Source organism: Monomorium pharaonis, chromosome 2 (genome assembly GCF_013373865.1).
Source record: "Monomorium pharaonis isolate MP-MQ-018 chromosome 2, ASM1337386v2, whole genome shotgun sequence".
NCBI classification, from domain to species: Eukaryota; Metazoa; Arthropoda; class Insecta; order Hymenoptera; family Formicidae; genus Monomorium; species Monomorium pharaonis.
This window is the reverse complement of record NC_050468.1, coordinates 18,115,156-18,139,292: the sequence shown is the minus strand read 5'-3', so window position 1 is coordinate 18,139,292 and position 24,137 is coordinate 18,115,156. Positions and strand designations below refer to the sequence as shown.

Genomic DNA, 24,137 nt, shown 5'->3' with positions numbered 1-24,137 from the left:
GAGCAATTAAATACCTTCGCTAACGAGGTGGAAGGCATCTTAAATTCACGCCCAATCACGTCTTTATCTTCAGATCCGAATGATCTATTAGTGCTAACCCCAGCTCATTACCTAATCGGTAGACCATTAACCACCCTCCCGGAGGGAGATTTAACGTGTGTTCCAGTGAATAGGCTGACAGCTTGGCAACACGTGAGTAAGATGCGCCAAGACTTCTGGGCGCGATGGCACTTGGAATACCTGAACGAGCTCCAGGCACGCGCTAAATGGGCCAAGGACGGACCAAGTCTAAACCTTGGAGATGTCGTGCTCATCAAAGACAGAAATCTGCCGTGCACACAATGGAAAATGGGCCGGGTCACGGAGACGCATCCAGGCGAAGACGGAATAACGCGAAGCGTCACCGTTAAAACGACGAACGGTAATGTGAACAGGGCAGTGAAATATCTGTGCCCCCTACCAGTCGACAAGGCATAACACCACATTCCATAATATATATTAGTCAGAAATGAAGCGCAGAGCCCACGTGACTCAGAGGCCGAGACCTCCTAAGCGTCGTCACGTACCGACCCCGGGCATAACTCCCCAGGCGTTGTCGTGTACTGGGAAATAAGTCTGCATTAAACAGCTTCAATGCGTAACTTAAGCGACTCAAGGCCGAGACCTCTAAGCGTCGTCGCACACCGGCTCAAGGAGGTACCATCCTTAGGCGCAGCCGTGTGTTTGAGCTACGCAAAGATCAGTTGATCGCATCCGCTCTCAACGGGGGGAGGATGTTCCGATGCGAAGTCGTGCACGCATATACGATACCATTAAGACGTGACGCAGGTCTACGGACCCCAAGCGTATGTCACGCAGCGGATCCGGGTGGTGCCCCCCGATCCGTCCAAAAAACATCGATAAATAACTTAAACTATGTGACAGGTGTCACAGGACAATGCAGATCGTAAATTTGCTTGTCCCACCGTATCTACGTCAAAGACTTCCTGGCGGCACGCGAGAAAACATGAAGAAACGTGTTCGCGGAAACACTCTTCTCCCGTCCCCGCTAAGACCATCACCCAAATCGCTTATTGGTCCATACGGCGCCCTTCTTCAAGCCAAAAGCACGTCAATTCGCGGTTCATCATCGAATCGCAATACGTAAAAATTATACCAAGCGGAAGGGGTTGTCGCCAAGGAAGATCTCGTCAGGCTCTCGAGCAGTCTGAGTAGATGCGTTGCCACGCGAACAATAAGTTCTCGGTCTTACATGCGAATGCGAACACTCAGTTCTCGATCTAGTGCGCGAATGCGAACGATTATACGAATTGTGCGCGAATGCGAACGATTATACGAATTGTGCGCGAATGCGAACGATTATACGAATTGTGCGCGAATGCGAACGATTATACGAATTGTGCGCGAATGCGAACGATTATACGAATTTGAACGTAATAAACTGTGATCTGGTATAAATACAGTATTGATCTTATTGACCACAAACCCTTTAACCACAAGGACCTTACGCGAAGCCGCGGTGTGCGTGTCAGTGTGCAACGCCACCAGTTTTCCACAGAACACTGTTCAATAATTTTAATTAGCATTTTATTGCATAATTTTGTGTAATAACATTCTAAAATCATAAATATTGTTAAAAGATAAATCGTACAAAAAGCTTAAAAATATCCTTATTTTAAGTTTAAATGTATATCCTTATTTTGTTTACTTTATGGCAATAATAAATATTAGTGCGCTTGAATCACATCTCGACTTTCACGCGAAAAAGAGAAGTGACATGAGAAAACATCTTTTACGGAATAATATCGCAACACATTGCTGCAACGAACGATGCAGCAGATCCGTCACATACTTGTACGAGGTGTTGCAGCTACGTATACCGCAGAACATCGGCAAAAAGTTGTTGGGAAGTTTGCGCGAACGTGCAACCGTGTCCGAGTAAATTGGCCTTTTTAAGGGCCCAACGCGCTGGACCCAGCAGATGTTGCTTCCGTCGAAATAGCCGAACGTACGGATTCGCGCTTCTCAACTTTTCTGCAGTTGATGCCGTGCCAGATGCGACGGACGATATAATTCGCTTTTCGCGAATTGACGTTTCGTTACTTGCTTCTTTTATGAGATGTGGCAATAACGCACTGTGCACAATTTAGGGATTCGTTCTTAAAATCCTTAAATTTTTATTTTATGCCATTCGAAGTTTTTGTGAAATGGCATTCATGGTACATAAAAAAATATATTATAGTTTGCAGAAGATTTAACCTACTTATAACCAATAAAATGTTAAGTTAAAACATATGATGCCATGTGTAAGACATAGAAGTGATGTCAATTTAAAAAAAATGAATATTAATAATATTTAGCAATTTTTTAAAACTGATAGTTAATTGTGTTTATTTAAAAAGAAACAAGTTTCTGTAAATAATTGTTTTATAATTATATCGATATGCTTATAAACGTTTTCTTTGTTTACACAAAAATAAGAAGAGTTATATATAATAAAATAACTATATAACAAAATAAACATGTTAAGACGATAGAGTGCAGATATAAATGGAACAGTAATGAGAATAAGAGTGCTGACTCGAGTAATCTTGACAGATGAACGAAGATAAAGGAGCAAAGACTGCTATTTCATGAGACATCGTGATTAGTCATTCTCTAATAGTTATATGTCATTAATTAAGAAACGCTGGGCAATCAACGAGTCGTTAGGTGAAAAACAAGCAATTAATCTTTGAATCGATTTGTCTTTGAATCTAAATAGACGTCCCGCTTAATACTAATGAATTTCTATTGACTTATAAATATTGCATGAAAAGTAAGTCTTGCAAACATTATTTGGTATAATGAATTGAGCTGTTTATATATATATATATATATATATATATATATATATATATATATAAAAACAGCTCAATTTATTATACCAAATAATGTTTGCAAGATTTACTTTTCATGCAATATTTATAAGTCAATAGAAATTTTATATATATATATATATAAAACATTACAATAAGAAATAATATGATAATAATTTTTTTAATAAGCCTTTATAAAAAAGATAAAAATTAATAAATAGTCTTTCAATTATTGTTTATGTTATCGAAAAAAAAATTTGAAACGTTCTATATAAAAATCTGATAAATTATTACATTTTGTGCAGATTCGAATGTTATAATATTAAATCTTACGATATAACGCCATATAGGATGGTTGGTATATCGACTTAATCGATACATCCAATAAAATGTCGACACCTAATGGAAGTACCTGCAAACTTGCGTGTACTTTCATGTACACCATCTATGTACATATATACCGATTAATTTGCCGTCGTTTCATTACGCCGCCGTGTACAGAATGTGTTCGGCACAGAAGTAGGTAAACTATACACGTAATTTCCTGCGCTGCGAGTCGACGTTCTCGCCTTCGTATGGATTGTATTTGAAATCGGCTTATGGAAGAGTAAAGGAAGTAGTACGCGAACCACACAACTACAACGAAACCAACACGGAAATCGTGTTTATGCATGGACTACGTTCTACCTGACCTGACCTCTTCAAATTCGAGGTGTGCATAAAAACGGAGATGCGTTTGCTTTCGCGGTTTGTAAGAGCTGAGAGCATGGTGATGTGATGTAAAATTGAAGAGCAACCTGCCTGTAGTCGCAATATATATATTAATATTACGCTAAGAATGTAAATTTGCATAATATAATAATACAAATGCGGTATGTAATAATGTAGCGTTCTAGCTTAAGTCTTGTTAATATATTATAATAATACTGAGATAAGATATATTATACATTACTTCCTATATATACTGTTAGCTCAGCCACATTATTATTTTACAAATTAGAGATTCATATTTATTTTAAATAATTAATCTTAAAAAATGTTTTATCCTTATTATTTATAAATTTAATATTAAAATAAAATTGCCTGTGGATTTGATGTAGATGTTATTTTTGGAATGTAATAATATTTATAATTAGATGAATCTTTTACGTGTACGCAATATGCTACAGATCTATGAGATTTTTAAAACAAAACATTAGGACGATGTGACAGTGAGCGCGTGTATACTGAATATATTTATGACCTATGAAATATTGGTCGATAAATTTTTCTATTCTTATTGGAAAAACAAATCTCCACTTGAAAATAACAAAAACCTAAGTAGATAGACTTGAAAGCTCTCAGAAATTTTACTGCTCTCGGATTCGAATCGAATTCGCTTCGAACTATAAAACAAAGAACAGTTATACTCATATACTTATGCTTCTGTCTATGTACCTTTAATGATTAAATAATTTTGCGCTGAAGGCGCATTTAATAAGATTTAGTATTATAACATTCGAATACATTTTGTTTGCAAGTTTTTCTTAACAGATTAATAACCAATTTATTCGAAAATTTAGTTAGTTTAAATTGGTAGCGTTTTTAAATATTCAATATATGATATTTCTGTAAATCTTAAATTAAAAGTAATTTCTAATGATTTTCAAAGTACAGTTGCAAAAATTTTTTAACTAGAAATCAAAATTAAATTCAAGATAAACTACAATTATTAAGCTCCTTGTACATAAAAGAATGATTTGCTTCAAAAATATTATATCAATAAAAAAAAAATAAGAACATGTTTTTTAAGTTATTTAATAACTCTCACATATTTTGATAAATAAATAATATTCAATAAAAAATTAAAAAGTAGTAAAAACAAAGTAATAAATACAAATAAATAATTTACTCTCCTTTTTTCATAATTTAGATAAATTTTGCTTGCCGTTTAAAAAAAGTAGGTCATAATTTATATAAATTTAGAAAACTTTGATCTAATCCATCCATGAACGTGATTATTTATTGGGGAAGTCATCTAATATCCTATTTTTCATATATTAATAAATATTGTATTTAAAGTTTGATGTAGTTACATCTTGTTTTAGCTTTTGATTCGTTGAAGAAAAAACGTAGATAATTTAAAGATATTATTACGCATGTTAGTTCACAAAGGATCTTTTAACGTCACATATATGTATATTACTAATGGCTCCCGCCGAATTCGTCCAATGGAATCGAATAGAAAATAGAATCTAACAATCGTTTGGTCTTTTTGCGGTATTTGCATTCTTATAAGAATTGGCATGTGTCACGGGGAATTCAATTTCCCCATGGCGGTAGTCAATTTCAAATAGGATAATACTCAATTATTACATTCGCTCCGTTATTCTTGGCCATGTCAAAGAGCGCGAGTTGGTCTCTCGGTAAGTCTCCCGAGCGAAAGAACCGAGAAGAAGTAGATCGATGCGGCTGTCAAGCGAGCTTGCACGAAGAATGCAAAATTAGAGTGTTATTACGTGAGACGCGCGGCCGCTTTAAGGACGGGAACATATTTCGCCGTGAAACGATCTTTGCATTTGCATACATAACATCCTACGCTTACACTTTGCGACGCCGTATATCTTACACCGCGTATTATTTATATTTATGCTTTATGCCCGAGACGAACTTTGAGAACGAAATATCGGCATCGGTGAAATAAACGACTTCAATATGACGCCGTAACACGGCAGCGTCTCTCTGTCTCTCTCTCTCTCTCTCTTCCTCCTCCTGAGGCAATCCATTTCCGGTTACTATCGTTAACTTTCCCTGGGATCCATCTTACCTTATTACTGTTCTGTCCCATGTCGAGCTCACGATTGTAGCGCTTCTCACCGTAGATCCAATCTTGAATTACCTTCTGGATTTCTGGCTTCTCCGGGTCCACTAATCGAAAGGCAGTGATATTGGTCCCGCCATGCTTGAATTCTTCTAAGTCGACGGTATGCAAGTCCTGAAAAGAATTCCGATTGATCGTGACATGAATTTCTATTAGTTACACGCTTCTATACTAGATCATAAAATTTTATATTCAGCTATATTCTAGGTACTGCGGAATATACATATATAATATATATAGTTTCTTTCCGTCACTACGCTTAATAGATTTTATAAATGAGCGCTCGTATTTAATTTTTAGAAATTAAATATTCTCTACCACTTGAATATTACTCAGTTTTATGAATGTTATTTTACTTTTCAGTAAAATGTTATTTTACAGAAAACGAATGTAAGAGTGATAATTCTACATTTTTACGAATTTAAATAAAATTCTCCTCTTTCCCGCGATATCGAACGTGCAAATAATAAAATTAAAACGTTTTCTGCAAGAAGCAACGATGTTTCAAATCAAACTGGTGGTAGCAGGAAATTCCGTTTCATGGTTTACCATGGATTAATCGCGTAAGATAAATCTCAATCGGATTCACATGGCAAAGCCAACGTGACGTTAGATTTTCTGGAGGATCGCCTCATACGACAAAACGTTCTACTTGGGTTCAGATTACATAGGGTCCCGCGAATCTCTGACAGATGTCGAATCCTCTAAAGCTGGACGATTTCTATTCGACCCTAGAGATTGATGTTTTGTTTTCCATAATAGTTTAGTTCTGTCAGTTTTTACATTGCGAAAATCTCACGTCCGATTTGTTAAAAAAAAAGTCCATCTATGTTGTTCTCCATTCTCCGTATTGCCCTACGCTCTCTGCGACTTCTGACTATTTTTAGCAATCAAAAAGAAATTGAAAGGTCGACGTTTTACATTGGATGAGGAAGTCATAAAAGCACTGCAAACGATTTGTGAATGCCTTTCAGTTAATGGATTTTGTATTGACGTAAGAGAGGTAAGATAAGACAACAAATAATTTTAATGTAGAAAGAATATTTTGATACAAATTATATAAAATAAATTTTAAAAATTGAAATAGTTCATGTATAAAACTAATTCTGTTTTACATTACACTTTAACACGTTATTTTACTTGATTAAAATTACATGATAAAGTGTACTCGTCTTTATGTATAATTTAAAATACTGAATAAATTATATCTACAATGTTAAAATAAATACATATAATAGACCTAGATATATTAATATATTAATATAAATATTTAGTTTTAGATTTTAATTTAAGGTTTAGTCATACCAAAATATTTAATTTTAAAATTTAACTAAACTGATTTATGATTAATAATATTAATGTTTTTATTTTATGATTAATATATTAATGTTTTTATTTTAAAAGAAAACGTTGTTATTATAATTGTTAAATAATATGCAAAAAAATAATAAGAGATTCAATATATTTTTTGATAACGCGTACAAATTTTTATTTAACTTGTAGTTGTGTGTGCACTAAATATATAAGTAAAAAAAAGTTTACGTGTACATAAGTTTTGATTAGATTGACACAATAAATATACGTTATTATAAAATTTTCTGTAAGAATTAATGCAATATTCGTTCTGACGAATTGTAACAAATTGAACATTTATCTTGTATATTTGTTTTTTTTTTTCGACGAATCGCTTTAAAATATAAGATAAAATATAAAATACATCGCCGTTTATATTTTCCGCGATTGGCACCCGAACAGGAAGGACGTTCGAATTTGTATTTTTCATAATAGTATTCAGTAGCTATCGACAGGCTGGAGATAACTCAAGCAGAGGAGTATCTGCTTTAGAGTTGGTATCTGTATCGGTGACGCTTGTGGGCTGACGTGATTTAAAGTCGCATGCAGCTTGAAGGCGTATCCCGGCCCATCTTTTCAAATGCTCGCACGGAGGATCGCATCGCGGCCATTTATTATCCTTTGTCCTGCATCCGGAGCATGATGGATAAGTCCATGTTCCCGATCTGCTGTCTTCGCCAAGTAGATGGACACGGTTGGCGACGTCGTATGTTTCCAATGTCGCGAGAATCGATTGACCGTCGCGCGGCGATCGATCATCGTCTCGCCTCGAGCTACATCCGGTTTGCACTCTTTCAAGATACGTCGCGACGGTGTTATCGCTTGCCACCTGGTGTAACGCGCAATAACAATGGTCAATGGAAATGCATCCTCGTTACGTCTACAAACTTCCTTCGCCCTTAATCCCATTCTGTCCTTTACTACCCCTTTGGTGATCGTTATGCAACACGATTAAGAAATCTCTAGGGAGAGACCACGAAGATGAAGACCATGAAGAGAATCATATGGAAGCGCAATTTCGAAGATTACGAAAATTAGTACGTCCAAAATTTGCACCCACGATTAATAAAGTGAGATACCGATGTATATAGAATAAACGTTTTTTAAAAATAAAATTACATAGTATCAGTGCTTGGAGAAATAAACAAGAGATTAAAAAGATTTTGAATAAACAAATTTAGTGTAAGTTTCAGTTGTCGATGTGTTAAACATTAAAATAAAAAATAATAGTGAGAGAGATAATGAGTACGTTAAATAGTAAAATAATAAAATCTGGTGAATAGAATAGTACAATTTTTTTTTAAATTACGATCAAATTTCTCGAAAGATTTTACAGTATTTAAATATATATACATCAGTTACTGATATGTTATTGATATTTACAGAAATGATAACAGATAGACAAGAAAATAAATATAATGCATATAAACATATATATTATAATTATACATTTTATAAGAATGTATTATGTATTTAATAAATATAAATAACCCATACAGCACGACATCTTTCAGAAAGGTTTCTGAAAGATATCTGACAGAAGATATCTTTCCGATATCTTTCAGAAAGCTCTCTGAAAGATGTGTGCTGTGTGGAAAATATATAACGCAATTAAGATGTAACATTAATTTATATCTTTTAATAAAAAAAAAAGCAAAGCACAGTTTTCGATGTAATACAATATTAATTACTATTATATTTAAATCCTTTTATTCATTTTCTTAACAATTTTAAAACTGCTGTTTATTTCATCATTGGAAAATTATTATGTTATCCCATTTACTCATCAGGTCCAATTACTCCACTCGATGCGCATTTAATACATAACATAATATTATACGTATGCACTGATTATTGTCATCGCAAAAATAACTAGTAAACCGAGAGAGTAACGGTGATGAAAGCTCGAAAGTGCTGCTACGAGAATACGACGCGATGGAGAGCGCTGTTATTGCACCCACTCGTGGAACCTTTTTCAGCATAGTGTGTATCTCGCATATTTTATTAACACGCTATTTTAAACATGCGTGTATGTCTTTTCACGTTACGCGCGAAAATTTTGCGAAAATTGAATCTTAACGCTTGTAAGATAGAAACTTTATTACATATACTTCTTATGTATAATTGCAGCTCCGATGTTGGTCAGGAATATACCTTGCGAGTATCCCGGATTACATTTCGTCTAGCACACGCGATTGTTGTATCCTCTTTACGCATCCATTTCTATACGAAAGCAAAGGTACGTGTAAATATACCACGTACCATCGGATTTTTGTTCATCAGAAAACGTAACATACGGGTGAGTAACAAAGAGAATGGTATTTTTTTCTCAGTGTGTTATCATCTCGCTCGCGGCACATATGATAGATCCAGCAAGAATATTGCTTTTCACATAGAGCTGCGTTTGCACGTGGTTGTCACGGAGTCTATCGTGAAATTTCGTTGGCTCGTAACTTGTTGTTTGAAATGGGAACAGCCAACGAAACAGTATGTGGGCGCGGAGAGTATCACCGGAGAGAGACCGTTTGACAGATGTTCGGTGTTTGTGCATCGATGTGTACCATGGTGCTGTACCATGGTGGCTCGGTAAACAAAATATTTTGCTGTAGTGTTTTCAATCTTTAATTCGTAATCAATTAATATTTGAGTAATTGTGGTGACAATTACATATTAAATAAGTTAAGAGAAAGAACCACTTTGTTAGTTTTGTCAGATATTTTCCTTTTTAAGAAAAAATAAACATGATCTAAAAATGTTTTTCGTGTAATAGAATGTTTACTTTGCTTGTGTTGCGCAGGCAGAAAGAGAGGGGAGGGGGAGGGGGAGAGAAAGAGTGAGATAGGGAGGGAAGTAGATATTAAAGAAACTGTTTTCAAAAAAAGTTAAATAACATCAAAGAATCCGTGAGAACGGATATATGACTAGATCTCAATTTAATTTAAATTAAGTTAAGATCCTTTGAGCTCAGATTTAAACATTTTACCTAAAAATTTTCTTATTATTTTCATACTCAATAGTTAATTACTTTCCCAATTTGATATTAATAAATATCTGTTTTTTTTTTTTCAAGTAAACCTGACTTCTTTAACAGATTTTCAGGATTTCGTAGTTTTCTAATTAACTTCTTTAAGCGACTTTCGAGATTTTACAGATTCCTGATTAAGGACCGTGTTGAAAGCCATTTTATTTGAACGGAATTCTGCTCGAGAAGTATTCTATTTCAGCGCGGAATAGGATATTCTCAACCGAGCTCAAGCGTTCCAAAGTGTAACGCGAAAATCCAAGGGCGTATCATGCTAAGCGATGGATGTCCGTAATAAGCACCTTAATGGCGGCCAAGACTATAACGACTATAACAATCATCGTAACCATAACAGGCATAATAACCGTAATGATCGCGCGGGGACTAGGGACGATACGTCGACGTCACGTAAATTTGAAGGAGCAGAATGCTGAAGCTAAATTCGCACGGTCTCAGTTCCACCGTGGGACCTGTGAGAGAGCGAACTTCCATAATTTCATTGCGAAATCACTGTTTCATGAGGCGAACTTAATTCGATGAAAGGTAATTCGTCGAAAGCCAAGCGGACTGACCGAGCAAGATTCATTAATGCTCTCACCCAGTCTCTCCGTCGAGAAAAGGGCGCGCTGCTCTACAGTGTGTACCTATATCCGGCAACGTATAACACAGCCATGTGGACTTCCCGATCGTGCCGCGGAAAGGTCAGGTTGATGGATGATGGCCAATTTTTCCCTCCGAGAGCCTTGACGACTGACCGACGTAAGTGAAAATAAATAGTCTCCGACGCGGGACATATCGTCTCGGGAATCGAGCGAGGCACCGTTAAATTCCCCTGTGCGATGGAGATCGGTCGCGACATTAAGCAATTATTAAGCAGGGCCTCCATCCTTTTTATCTCGTCCCGAGCTTTTCCATGTCGAGAAATCTGGTCGTACCTGTTTAATCATTTATCGCTCGCTTTTCCACTGTATTAGATAACGTTTCGTTTACCCGCTAATATTTTTTAAAGGCTTCGTTCCACTTATTCCCGTGACTTTTCTTTCGTCTGCGTAATAATTAATATTAAGAGTAAACACTCTACGCAGTTTATAAATTAATAGTTTAAGCTGATAGCAAAGTTAAACGATGCAAATTTTACAGGGGAACCATTAGGGGCGATTATATATTATTAATGAAATTTATATACACACAGTCAACTCATTAATCTTCTTCAAGCTGTTGTTGTGATAAATATTAAACGGATGGTGTATCAATTTTTACCAGTTCATTGAAGACACAAACGATTTTGCGATCATTAGTGTCATTCAGACGTCGTGTCAGTAAAATAAAGTAAAATGACAGATACAATTTTATTATAAAACAAATCTGGGATTCAACATTCGCACATGACGTCCGCTAAACAGCCCGTTGCTCCAGAATTGCGATATTGACGATTGATGTATGTACATACATTCGTCGTCAGTATTAGCTCTTTCCGAGCTCTTTCCGTAAAACAAACTGACTATCGTCAGTAGAGAATCAACGGAAAAAAGACCGAAAGAAAAAAAGCGTAGCCTGATTCTTCTGTGTTCGAACAAATATCCTCACTGATTTACATTTTAATGGATCTAAATTGAAATCTAGTAAAAAAAAGGGGGAAAAGGGGGAGAGAAAGTACCGAGATAAATTGCGCCGCTCGCGGTTAAATATATATAGCATGTCCGTTTAAAGGCCTATTTATTTTTTATCACTTATTGCCGTCGTGGATGTCGCGTCGGCGCGACGACATGCTTTTCGTAGCGCCTCGCTGACGTGATGCCTCCCCTTTTCCACTTCCACTCGCACCGTCGAGATGGCTGTAAATTACTAATTATCCTGAGACAGCTTCCAATTTTAACTGCAGCAGGCCGACATTTCCGCTTTTTACTCGCGCGTTTTTCACTCGCGTAACATTTTCATTATGCTCTCAATGAGCTGGCAGATGAGGTTGAAACAAATTTTAAAAATGAATTTGACTTCTCGTACTGCAATTAAAAGTGACATTCCATACTGGCAATCTCGCGATAAGCCACACTCTTCTTTCATAATTAAATCGATTATTCACAAAAATTTTTTTTTCTCTCTTGGAACTATATTGTAGTTTAACATCGAAAAATTTATTGAGTCATATTTTCATTATTGATTCTAGAGAGTTAATGTTCTTTTTAAGTTCAATATTTAATATTAATCTAAAGAGCTTTTAGCTCTGATAAAAATAATTTGATGTCTTAATAATTTTTAATAGATCTTCGATTTTAATATTTTATTGATTACTATTAAAGTAATTTATTTATTAATAAAATATCAGCACACAGAAAAATACTGTAATTTATTAGCATTAAATTAAGTAAATATTACTTTATTCAAGTATTTCATAAGTTTATATTTTGCAAATCTGTCACAAAATTTATTAAAAGTATCAATTTTATTCGAAATGTATCTTGAATAAATTATAAATATTCTTAATAAATTTAGTATCCCTCAAGAATATTCAGTTAAAATAAAAATTTAATTTGCTTATTAACATTTCTTTGATAAAAGGGTATAAATTTCTTCTTTTGGGTATATGATAATAAGTTTTTCTATAGTTTGTGACAATTATATATGTATATAAATATATAATCTAGTATAATTAAGAAAATTCTCTGTTAAAGATAACCATTACTGAAAAAAACAAATAAGTAAAAAAATAAAAGTAAATTGAGTAAATAATCCTTTTTTAAGCAATAGATTGATATTTTTCTGTGTGACCATTATACTGCATTGTAATTTCATAGCGCGGTAAAATTGAATATATTATTATATTTAAAATAATAACCGGTAATTAAATTATCACAAAATTATACTGCGAACGCCATATTGAACTATCTTTACGTTTAGCTGCAATCACGATGGATTATCGATGACAGTAGTAATCTCTGATCAACCGTTCGCGCGGTAAGCGATTTCTCGTCTTTTTAGTAGTAATTTACGGGAGCTTTGAACATTCTGGAGTGAAGTTATCGATCTTGAATCTTCGTGGGAGCGTCAATTCCTTTGGCGTAACTTTCCCGACAGGGACACTGCAGACAGGGAGAGCCGCAGGTGGCTGAGACGATGAAGATCGCGAGAATTAGTCTTACAAGCAACGCGCCTGATGCAATTTCGCGACTCTTACGTCTACTCCAGATTACTTCGTGGCTTATGACGGACGGAAAGTCGATTGTTAATCGTATTTAATCTTGAGTACCTACCAGTGAAGTGATAAGGTAGCTGTGATAGTCGCTCATCATTCCGATCTGTTGCGCTTGTTTCAACACGTCATAGATCCTCTCGGTGGAACAGTCCAGCACAATATGCGACTCTGCAGAGTTCTTGATTTGTTTCAACAGCGGTCTAAAACAAAACACAATTTTTTCTATAAGATATGTATATTCTTAAATTTAGAATAAAAAAACTGTGTGCCTTCAGCAATAACTGTTGAGGATTTTGTTATATGACAAATAATTCAGTTGCTTTTGTGAAATATACATGCAAATAAAAAAATATTTGTTTCTATTAATTAAAGTTTTGTTTAACACTTTTTATCGAAGAAAACTGATAGTTAGTCAATGTTTAGTCGGTATAAATAATTTTTTTATTTTATACATTTCGCAGAAACAACTTTTTTATTATATACAAAAACAAAATAATTGGCTATTAAAAAATGCCTCAATAGCTTTTGCTAAAGGTATTAAATTTTTTTCTAGTGTATTTAAAGATTGTTGAACTTTGATAAGAACGACAAAAAGACACTTAAAGTATACATGAAAGAAGTTGTTGTCTTACGCAGGAGTATCTCAATCTTTATTTTTAATTTGAAAAATACAGATTAGATATCATTGGATTAAATAGCGAAAATTTACGAAAGAAATCAACAGAAATCTTTAATTAAAATTTTCTGATGCAGTTTGCCGATGTAATTGGTAGAAGAAAGACAAATATCAAAAGCATATAATATAATAATATGAAGCTTGGTCTTTCTGCAGATCTGTTTGCGCGACAACTCACTGGCTCACTCGCTCTCGCGATACTCTACGGTATGGGGACAGAACGGTTCCGATTCCGGACATGCTTTTCGTCGTGTACCACTGATAAAAATTTCATACTACTGCCGGCTGCTCTCCGGCCTCTCGGCCGCCCTTCAGGTTTCTCCCTCTCGCTTCCCGTCATTCAACATGTACGATAATGCGAATCTCCTTATGCAGTGGAAGTCGGAACCCGGGCTCGCCATGGGAATTTTTCATGCTCTATGCATAATTTAGCAAAAGTGCCCTTTATGCCCGCGTTGCTCTCGTAGTCGTATCGTACTGTGAATTTCATCTCTGTCTCCCGCCCCTGTTGGCGACGATTGCATCTCTTTCCGTCTGCGACTTTATCGGACGATGAAATAGAGAAGGGCGAATGTTGACAGAAATGGAAAATTATAGTGGGGTTTTGATTACTTAATAACTTGATTACTTATAACTTTCTTTAGCATAGACAGATATAAATACTATAGATTAGATAGATGTATTCTTCTAATTTAGATTGATCCCGAATGTGTTAGAAAATTAGTTTCTCGAGTAGTTATTGAATTATTATATTAATTTTCGACCACAAAATTACTTCACAGCGATAGTTTCCTATAGTAATAAGCGTTTAACAGCGTCATGTATTTCGTACAATACGTTTTGTCCTGGATAGCTTTACGATATTACAGAGAAATAACCGTGAAACGGGTCGAAATATTACAGCATCATTTCAGCATCTCGACGCCGATTACTCGTATTTTGTCATCTCTTAACCCCGTAAGGCTTATACCGTATTTTCATCGTGTTGGCCGGCAATTCGGATCTTATTCAAGACTATTCCGAGAGTCGTAACTAACGTCGCTTGAGAAATTTTTTACGACTCTTACGACATGAAATTTAAACGCTTATTTGATCAGTTATGTGCATCATGCTCGTTTAGAAATTTACGCGCACTATGGCTACAACGTGTATCATGTTTAACCCTTTCAATGCTTAATACTTTTAACGAATATATCTTGCGTGTGTGAAATATTTTGTCTATCTGTAACTTTCTTTAATTTTTTGTTTATTAGTTTTGTTTATTCTTAAGGCTGGACGTACTTACACATCTGTAGCACTAGAAGATAAAGATTTCTTAAGGATTGATTCATAAAGATTTAATTTTTATAAGCAATACTTTTTTCCCAAAATATACACACACACACACACAGTATATGTTTTGTATTTTATTCTTATTGTATTTTTATATGCGTGTGTGTAAATACAGAAAAACTTCAAGTAGTTTTATAATTTATATACAAAAAAAAGTAATTAATCCAATAAAGTGTAGTTGCGGGCTGCCAGCTACAAATATACTCAATACAATAATATTTGCTATTAATGTAAGTACAATGTTGATATTGCAATAGCATATATTATTGTATTGAGTATATCTGTAGTTGGCAGCGCTACACATTTTGTTAAATCCATTACTTTTTTTTCTCCGTAATAAAGTGTCACAAATCATATCTGTTTCCATGCTGTATCCATTTTATTTTGTTTATCATTAATAATGAAAGTACCGTTCTATTTGATAAAAACATATTAAAGAAACAATGTGTTCTAATTTGGCAATAGCTTTCGCTTCGATGAATCATGTCCGTATTTGCATTATTTACCATTATTAACGCACGATTGACGATTAATACGATAATTACAAATGTGACATTATTTGCCATTAATGTTATCATTACTATGCAATTGCGTAATGATTGTCATTCTAAATTAGTTATTCTGTCGCGTTATATCGATTCTAAGCTATGCGTGTTTTCTCTCTCAATTACGTTGATGGTTATAGATATTGCAGCAATCACGTTATGTTAACGGATAACCCGAGGTAGACATAGATACCAAGTGTTAATGTATATTAAATGTGCGTGCAGAATAATTTGCCGATCAATTTTGCAAAGCTTGTATATTGCGAGTAGGTATTATGAGAATATTTTTATATGGTCTGTTTCGTGATAAGAATTGACTTCCTATTGGATCATTTATGCAAAACCTGGCATTATAACACATATAGAGTATGATATTTTTATTTTAAAAATAATAAATCAACATTTTAAGCGTAAATCTTCGGTGTAGAAATATAAAGCGATATAACGTTAAAATTTTTTATTAATTTTGAAATTTATTAAATTTGAAATTATGAATTGATCTAATTGTCGAGATTTATCGAAACGTCATAAATCGTATGAGTTGTTTTTTTTTTTTGTTAAAAATAATTTTAGCCATAATTTTCAAAAAACAACAGTTTATAATAATTTTATGCTGATGTAATTTTGGAACATAATGCTCTTTTTAGTCATTGCGGATTTTATGCCGCAGATATATGCAATAATAATAACTTCCTGTGCGCGATACAAAATTTTCCAGAGTATTAAAAGAGGAAAAAGATATAACTACGATGTAACCAATCATTGATACCAATCATTTCACGATATCGGTCATGTGCAATATAAACTTTGTCAACGATGAGAAATCGATACGTTGCTTCGCAGGAGAAACGGCTCTCCATGTTCGAACCTCTTTCCCTCTCGACATAATTCTCGGTTTTGCGAAGTTGCACTCTTGAAAGAATCAAACAGCCTAACGTAATACGGAAGAAACGTCTTCCGTTTGCTCTTTTTTTCTTCTTTCCTCGTAAGGAAGCCATTCCTTGTGGTACTTCAGTCGACCATCACTGCCGCTCCAGATAAGCTTTCGAGAGATGACTCGTGCGATAGTCAGCCTCCTGCGAGAGGTTGAGAGACGAGTGAAAAGACGTCGTACCATCTCGAAACGCATAACGGCGAGAGAACGCAGTCACGGAATTTTTAATCTCCTCGTGTGCGGCAAGAGAGTTACGAATGAACGCCACGGATCTCTGACGCGACTTCTGAATTGTAAGACAAAAGATGAGAATACAAAGCAGAGTGAGAATATAAAACTCCCAATTGTCGACCTTTTTTTTCTCTTTGTAGACGAATGTGTGTATGATTATAGGTAGTTTTCATATCTTATGCAATATTTTAATCTATATATATTAAAATATATACGTGTAAATCAAAAATTTTAATAATAAATCCTCAATAGAAAAGTTTAAAGTAAACTACAGTTTATCGTTGTAAATTGTAACAAATTATTATTCCAATTGCGATAAAAATAAATTTTTCTTCTTTGTACGACACTAATAAATATTGCAATTGTATAAATTTGTTTTTTTAAAGACATTCTTTTAAGGAATATTTTTTTATACTGATATAAAATCTTATTCTATGAAACCTTCTTTTTACAGTTGCAGATAGTTCTAAAATTTATAGTTTCTGAACAAATATAGTGAGTAGTATTGTTATACGTCGATGAGAATGCATTATTACAATATATGTGAAATAAATTCGAATACATAAGATTTTAATCGATTACTGTGCTTGCTAAGATATAATAAATGTTGCGTCGATACACGATGCAACGAAAGCAATTATTCATCAGATACGTGCTATCGAGATGTGGATTCTCTCGATTTATAATGATGGAACGACGCATGGATGAAAAACGCGTCCGGCAATTTGATATGCTCGATAATCAATATCCTGGATGGTTACGAGCTGCTCCAATATTTGCTTTTCATCAAGAAAATGCAAAATGCCGAGAACAATTCTACCGCCGTCTCGTTAAATGAATGACGAAATCTCCACACGATACAAGAAACTATTGAGACATGTGTTTGATCGTGCCAGTTTTGTCTTGTATTTTTTTCATAACTGAGGTATAATATTTTATTTGAAATATAATATTAAATAAATGTTTTATTGTTTATTATTATTAAACATGTTACTTGTAATTTACTGTACACTAATTACCGTGTCCGATTCGTATTTGCCGTTCCTATCATTGTTTTTTCAATATTGCAAATTCCAATATTTGTTGTAACATTATTTGTAATATTATTATAATGTTAATTGTTCTTTGCTTGCTTAATAATCATGTTGCGCTACCATACAGATATAGCAATAAGAACTTTTTTGCGAGCTACGGTAAAAATTTCTTTCATTAATTTTTAAGATTAAATTTATATAATTTTCATTTTTTATTATAAACCGGAATTCAACCTTTGTTATCTCGTTTTATTGTTAATTAATCAAAAGCAGCTTACAATTATTTAAAACTTAGATACAATAAAAATATACGCATATTTAGTTGCGTTCATTTCATTTCATGTTACCAAATCAATTCAATCGGTAGATGATACTGGGCTGTATATATTGAAATCGGATAATCAATAAAGCACAGTTGCGTTAGTCGATTAAACGCTTTATTGCAGCCACACGTTGCAGAAGAGATACTTCTACTCAGTGCTTGGCAGTTAACGCGTTCCTGCTTTACAGAGTGCTTTCACAATTTCGAAAAGACTTACGGAAGTAATAAAAATAACGTGATACATTGTTGGTATTATTGTGTGTGTTACAACGACCAAGTTCTCTTTCACCGATTTAATTCCCTTCTATTTTTGGCTTTGTGATTCGCTGTTGACTCTATGAGAAGACTCTTGATAGCCTCTCGAAGTGACTGTGATTGTGATAACAGTGGTGGCTTGGTTTGATTAGGGGAAAAAAAACACAAAAGGAAAATAAACGCGATATTTATTAATATTCGACGAAAATAAATCTTAAGTTATATCTTATCCAAACTTAACAAAAAATTTATTTCATAATATGTATTTATTGTAAAAAATAATTTTCAGTTGTAGTTAAAACATTTTTTATCGTAGAGAATACCAAAAAATCTGACTAAATACATTTATTGTTACTAGACTGCATAAAAGCACTTTGTTTATTAATAGGATTTAAGATTTAAAAAAATAAAAACAATGAGTAAATAACTATTAGGGTAAATTCGGGTAAGATGGCCATAATTTTTTTAAATGCAAAAAACATACTTTCATTTTTAATATTTTTTAATAGCGTTTGGTATATTACTTTACTGAAGCTTTAAATATGTAAAACTATCGACATTAAAGAGAAAATACTTAATAAAATTTTTTATTATCAAAATATTGAAACATAAACATAAACATCTTTCACAACTTTTAGGGAAAAAATGGCCATAGTATTATAGAACAATTGGCTATACATTTTTATGTATTTAACATTTATAGAATAATAGAAGCACTTATAATTTTACATATAGTGTTTTATTGTCACATATTATCACATATTTAATTTTATTTTTAAACATTTTTAATATTAAATGTTTACACAGTCAAGTTTAGGATAAATTTAACTCATTACTAAAAAAACATATATAATATGTCAAATTAAAATATTAGATGCACAACTTAATTTTCGTTTTTTTAAATAAAATATATACATAAACACTTACCCCGAATTGTCATGGACTATCTTGCCCAAACTGAGAGAAAGATAATCATAACATTTATTTAAAAAATAGAAAAGAAAATAAATATAATTGCAATTTACACTTTTGTTACGTGGGTAACGTTCATTGCGACAGCACAACTGTAATTTATTCGACATTATGGCAATTTCTAATGAACACGTAAAAAATTTTTTTTACAGGCAGTTAAAAGTAAAAACGTAATATGACATCCACAATATCGTTATTTCGAATAATATACGCACATAAACTAGAGTAAATATTAATTTTCTTTGAAAATAATTACAAAAACATTATTTATCAATTATTTAAGAAATTATAGCCATTGGCCATCTTTTCCGTATGGCCATCATACCCTAACTTACCCTAAATAAAATATTATATTTATTTAGATATTTTAAATTACTTTAAATAGTAATTTTGTATACGCGGACATTTTACATCTTTTTCATAAATGTTTAAAGACTGGCATTATTTTCTTTCTGCCGAATACTATGAAATAGAAGTACTTAATGATTTTGCTTCGGCAGTCCCATTAAAAGGACGAAGTTAAAGTTAAGCGGACTTTAAGTATACGCTTTCAATAGAATAATTTATCTTCTGTTAATTACCTGCTGTTTTGTTATCTGTTACCTTTGGCGATCTTATTTCACCTGTCAACGAGATTTCCTCAACGAAGATCTAACTTAGTGAGTCGGTTTTGAGTGAAGCGGAAGCAGAAGTTGGGGCAGAGGTGGAGGAAGATAAGCGAGCTTCCTGTTGTTAGGTACTCTTAGGTCGCCCCGAGGGAGAGAATCACTGCGTCAGTTACAGCGAGGCTGGGTTATGTCATGCCTTTTCTTTTGGCGGGTCTCGGGAGGCTCCTTTGGCGCTGAGTCGGATGAATTTCTCTATTGGACCGGTCTACAAAAAGGACAGTACTTCGCGCAATACTTTGTCACAATGTCGGCCTGTTCCACAAGCTTGGCCATCTTACTATCCTCGTGGAAAAACTTGCATTCCGCTCTCTTTGTTACATTACGTTCGTTGTTTCAACGAATTATTCCCAAATGTCCTCTTGAAAGTATTCCTTGAATAACATCATGTAGCCGAGTTGTACGTCCGTGTATAAAATTAATTAAGTACTTTTTGAAAAAAATTCTCTCAGTTTTATTTCCTTAAGACATATATCTGCGGTAGAAACTGGTGCGCTCTCTCGTACTCGTTATGTTAAAATTTGTAAAAGTTCACAGTAACGTAATTTGAACTTTGTTCTCTTGAACTATTTAATTCTCTGTGGCGTATCTATATGGAAGATATATGCTTAATACATGATTTAATTCCAAAGTAAAATTTTTACTTTTTAATTATGTTTTTAAGTTAAACTGAAAATTGAAAAATTATTGTCTTGCAATAAAACTAAAATCGAAATTAAATTAAAAATTTATTTAAAAATTTGAATAATGTAATAGATACAAATTATTCTTTTTTTCTTTTATGATTATTAATTTGTTAATAAAAGTTAAATCTTTGATTAATTACGAAGATTACTCCTGTCGTGCAAAGTATCGTATTAATTTTTTCTCAAGAATTCATTGCCCAACACGAAGAAAAGCTTAATTGAAATTTTATATAAATCATAGTTTTTATGTAATGGTACGTATAGAATATATTATTGATGGGAGAAATAGCTATATAATATTTTACGAGTGCTTTTACTTTCTTTTTACTCGAGATGGGGAACAGTTCGCCCGTAATAGACACGCAATGTTACTGCCACATACGTTATGATCATAAATTGGTCGGGTTCCTTTCAGAACGGTGCCGCGAAGAAGACGAAGTCGCGAAGTTCGCGCGTAAACGTGAGAAACAAGAACGCTCCTTAACGCTCCATGCTCGGAATTAAGGCGATAAGAGCGCCGGCAGGAGCAATAAAGGAGAAGCGCGGCTTATTTCCGGGTCTGCTTTTGCTGGGGTTGCCGCAGGAATACCGTACAGATGCACGACGGAACAAATTTTCTCGCGTCGCCTATAATTTTAAGAGAGCTGCACCCGACTCGTGGAAGCAAGATAAATATCTCCCCTCTAGCGCAAGAAAGAAAGATAGACGGAGAGGTAAGAGAGACGGCTTTTATTCGCTCTCTCTCTCTCTTCCTTTCTCTGTCTTCCTAAAATTCTCTACTCGCGGCACGAATTTCAAGTCCCCAAAACGACACCGGGCGATGCTCCTTAACAGACAGTTTGAGAAAGAGTCGAGTCACCTAACTGCTTGATCATTGGACACGGAAGATATATATCGAGACGACCGTCTCGCGAGTTCACGGTTGAATAAGGCGCTTCGAGAAGATAGAGTTCTTCTTTGTAGCTTATCCGCCAGCCGTGTGAAACTGTATTATCAAAGTAACCACAGTTGGAAAAGTATAACATACACCGAGCGTAATCGTGAGACAGATAAGCGTGCACGACGATATTTAGAATATCCCAGGATATATATTCTCTTCTTATCTGCTTGACAAACTCTGCAAAAGTAGATTCGGATTGGCACACCTTATCGAGTTCAGTTATGCTGAAAGTTAGTATAAATTTCGTAAATATGTAATGATTCAATTTAAATACTGCATAGAAGAAATTTATGAGGTTTAAAAGCTGAAGAAAGAATTATATACACAATTATACATTATAATTGTGTATATTTATGGTTATAAATATTTTTAAAAATTTCACTCGATTTTAGATATTTGTCAGTGAAAAATGTAAATCTCAATTAAATGTTTAACATCGATAAATTGATAAATGATATCTTTTATTATTAATTTACATGTAAAAGAGAAAGAAAAAGAGCGAGAAATAATCATTTTCGATAAAAAAAATTAATCCGTAGCTGTTTCTGAAAAGAAAAAGAGTTGCGTACAACGAGACTCTTAAGCAATTTACCGCATTATGTAGAATTCCCTAATTAAAATCGAGATAAACTCACGTTAATTAGATTCTGCAGCGAACATCAGCGCGAATCTTAATTAGGGCTCTTTGCAATGTGAAAAATTGCGTACACAGGTCGTACGCAATACCAGACAAGTCGAGTTATATATTGCGACGGCTTTATCAGCCGTGGGTTTTTACTCGGAGACGTGTTGCATGTGTCCAAGCATCAGTTTGTGACGTTTCCGAAACGGCGGCGGTACGTGCAAAATATGAACCTGATTCTCGCCACACCCAGCCTAGCAGGATGGATCGTCCTGCCAGATTTCCGTCTCTTTTTCACGTCAGGCGTCAGACGCGTTACGGACGCATATCCTCCAGCTTTCAGTGTGGCGGTGCGAGAGAATCGGCGACGGTGCGAGCAAAAGTGTAAGCTCACCAAGCGGCGGTAAAGCTCCGAGGAGCGAATGCGGAAGCGCTTCATAAAACGAGGGGAATAATTTCACTTCTCGTGGGCGCGCACGGATTAACTTCGCATCAAAGAACGCTGCAAGGAGTCAAGGCACCGTGCGATGAACGACGACGACAATTTTATTCTTCGCTCTTAATTCACCCTGTCCAGAAGACGCGACGGACGCCGATTTCTCATTGTCCTTTTATCCAGGACGTTAATGAGTTAATTACGGCTCGCGGTCGCGTCGCCGACAGTCTCGCTTAATTAACTTACTCGGTCATTTCCCGTCTAGTTTCTAGATTGCCAGATCGTTTCGTCGTGATATAAGTAGAAACGGAAAATTGGGTTAACCGCACTTGACACTTGCGATACGGCAGAGTCGGATTACAACTCTAAATAACTTGTTTCAACCAGTCAATGCGCCAATTCATACGTGTGTAGTTGATGAAACTTAGTGCAAGTAAGTTTCACGCCACGATATTTTACTGAATGGATGTTGAAAATGTTCAGGAAAAGCGTTGGCTTCGTCTTGCTATATATATAGAAATGTTTAAATGTGAATGAATTATGGTAACCGATATACATGCTCTTCGTTTATTGAAACAAATGTTGTAATTTTTACTTTCTTGCAATTTTTAATTTTTCATAATTAAAAAAATAAAATTATATCACCGACGAAGAGGATTTCTCGTACAATATCGAGAAATTGGAAAAATCTCTGAAGAATATTTGCTTTATAATTAATATTACAGTTTCCATCTTAAATATATATATATAAATGTACGCTTTTCCTTCTTTAATTAAATAGAAAAATAACTTCAGAACTGTTTTCCTTTACAAATATAAAATTCATTAGTGATCAGTATTAAAAAGAGATTAACTGGTTGTACTTGAAACACTTTGGCGAAATCAGAAGCCGTGTAAGAATGCGAGCTTAATATAGTGAGCTTCAATTCTTTGTGCGCGCTTTGTTGCTGTAACATTAATTACTGAGTGGATACTCTTTGGCGTTCGTTTTTTTCCGGCTTCATTTCTCGGTGCCGCGCGGGCGATCGTTCCCTTTTTACGTTGAGCAACCCGGTTGGAACGCAGAAATAATCGATTCCTTGGCGGCTACTAGACTAGTCGCGTATCGAAGATAAACTAGAAGAAGGTCAGTCGGACCGGAACGAAAACTACACACGAGAATAAAGAAAGTAATTTATTCTGCTTGTCTACGTCGTTAGGA

The 24,137-nt window shown here is 34.4% G+C and overlaps 1 protein-coding gene across 4 annotated transcripts in view; it reads right to left on the bottom strand.

Moving 5' to 3' along the window:
- LOC105838214 (glutamate receptor ionotropic, kainate 2) overlaps positions 1-24,137 on the bottom strand; it is a 260,580-nt gene that overhangs the window by 32,037 nt on the left and 204,406 nt on the right. For all 4 annotated transcript variants that reach the window (XM_036283084.1, XM_036283083.1, XM_036283086.1 and 1 more), the window contains exons 6-7: positions 13,345-13,486; positions 5,665-5,832 (exon numbers count right to left, since the gene is read on the bottom strand). In XM_036283084.1, the coding sequence (XP_036138977.1) occupies positions 5,665-5,832; positions 13,345-13,486 (310 nt within the window). The remainder of the gene's footprint in view (positions 1-5,664; positions 5,833-13,344; positions 13,487-24,137) is intronic.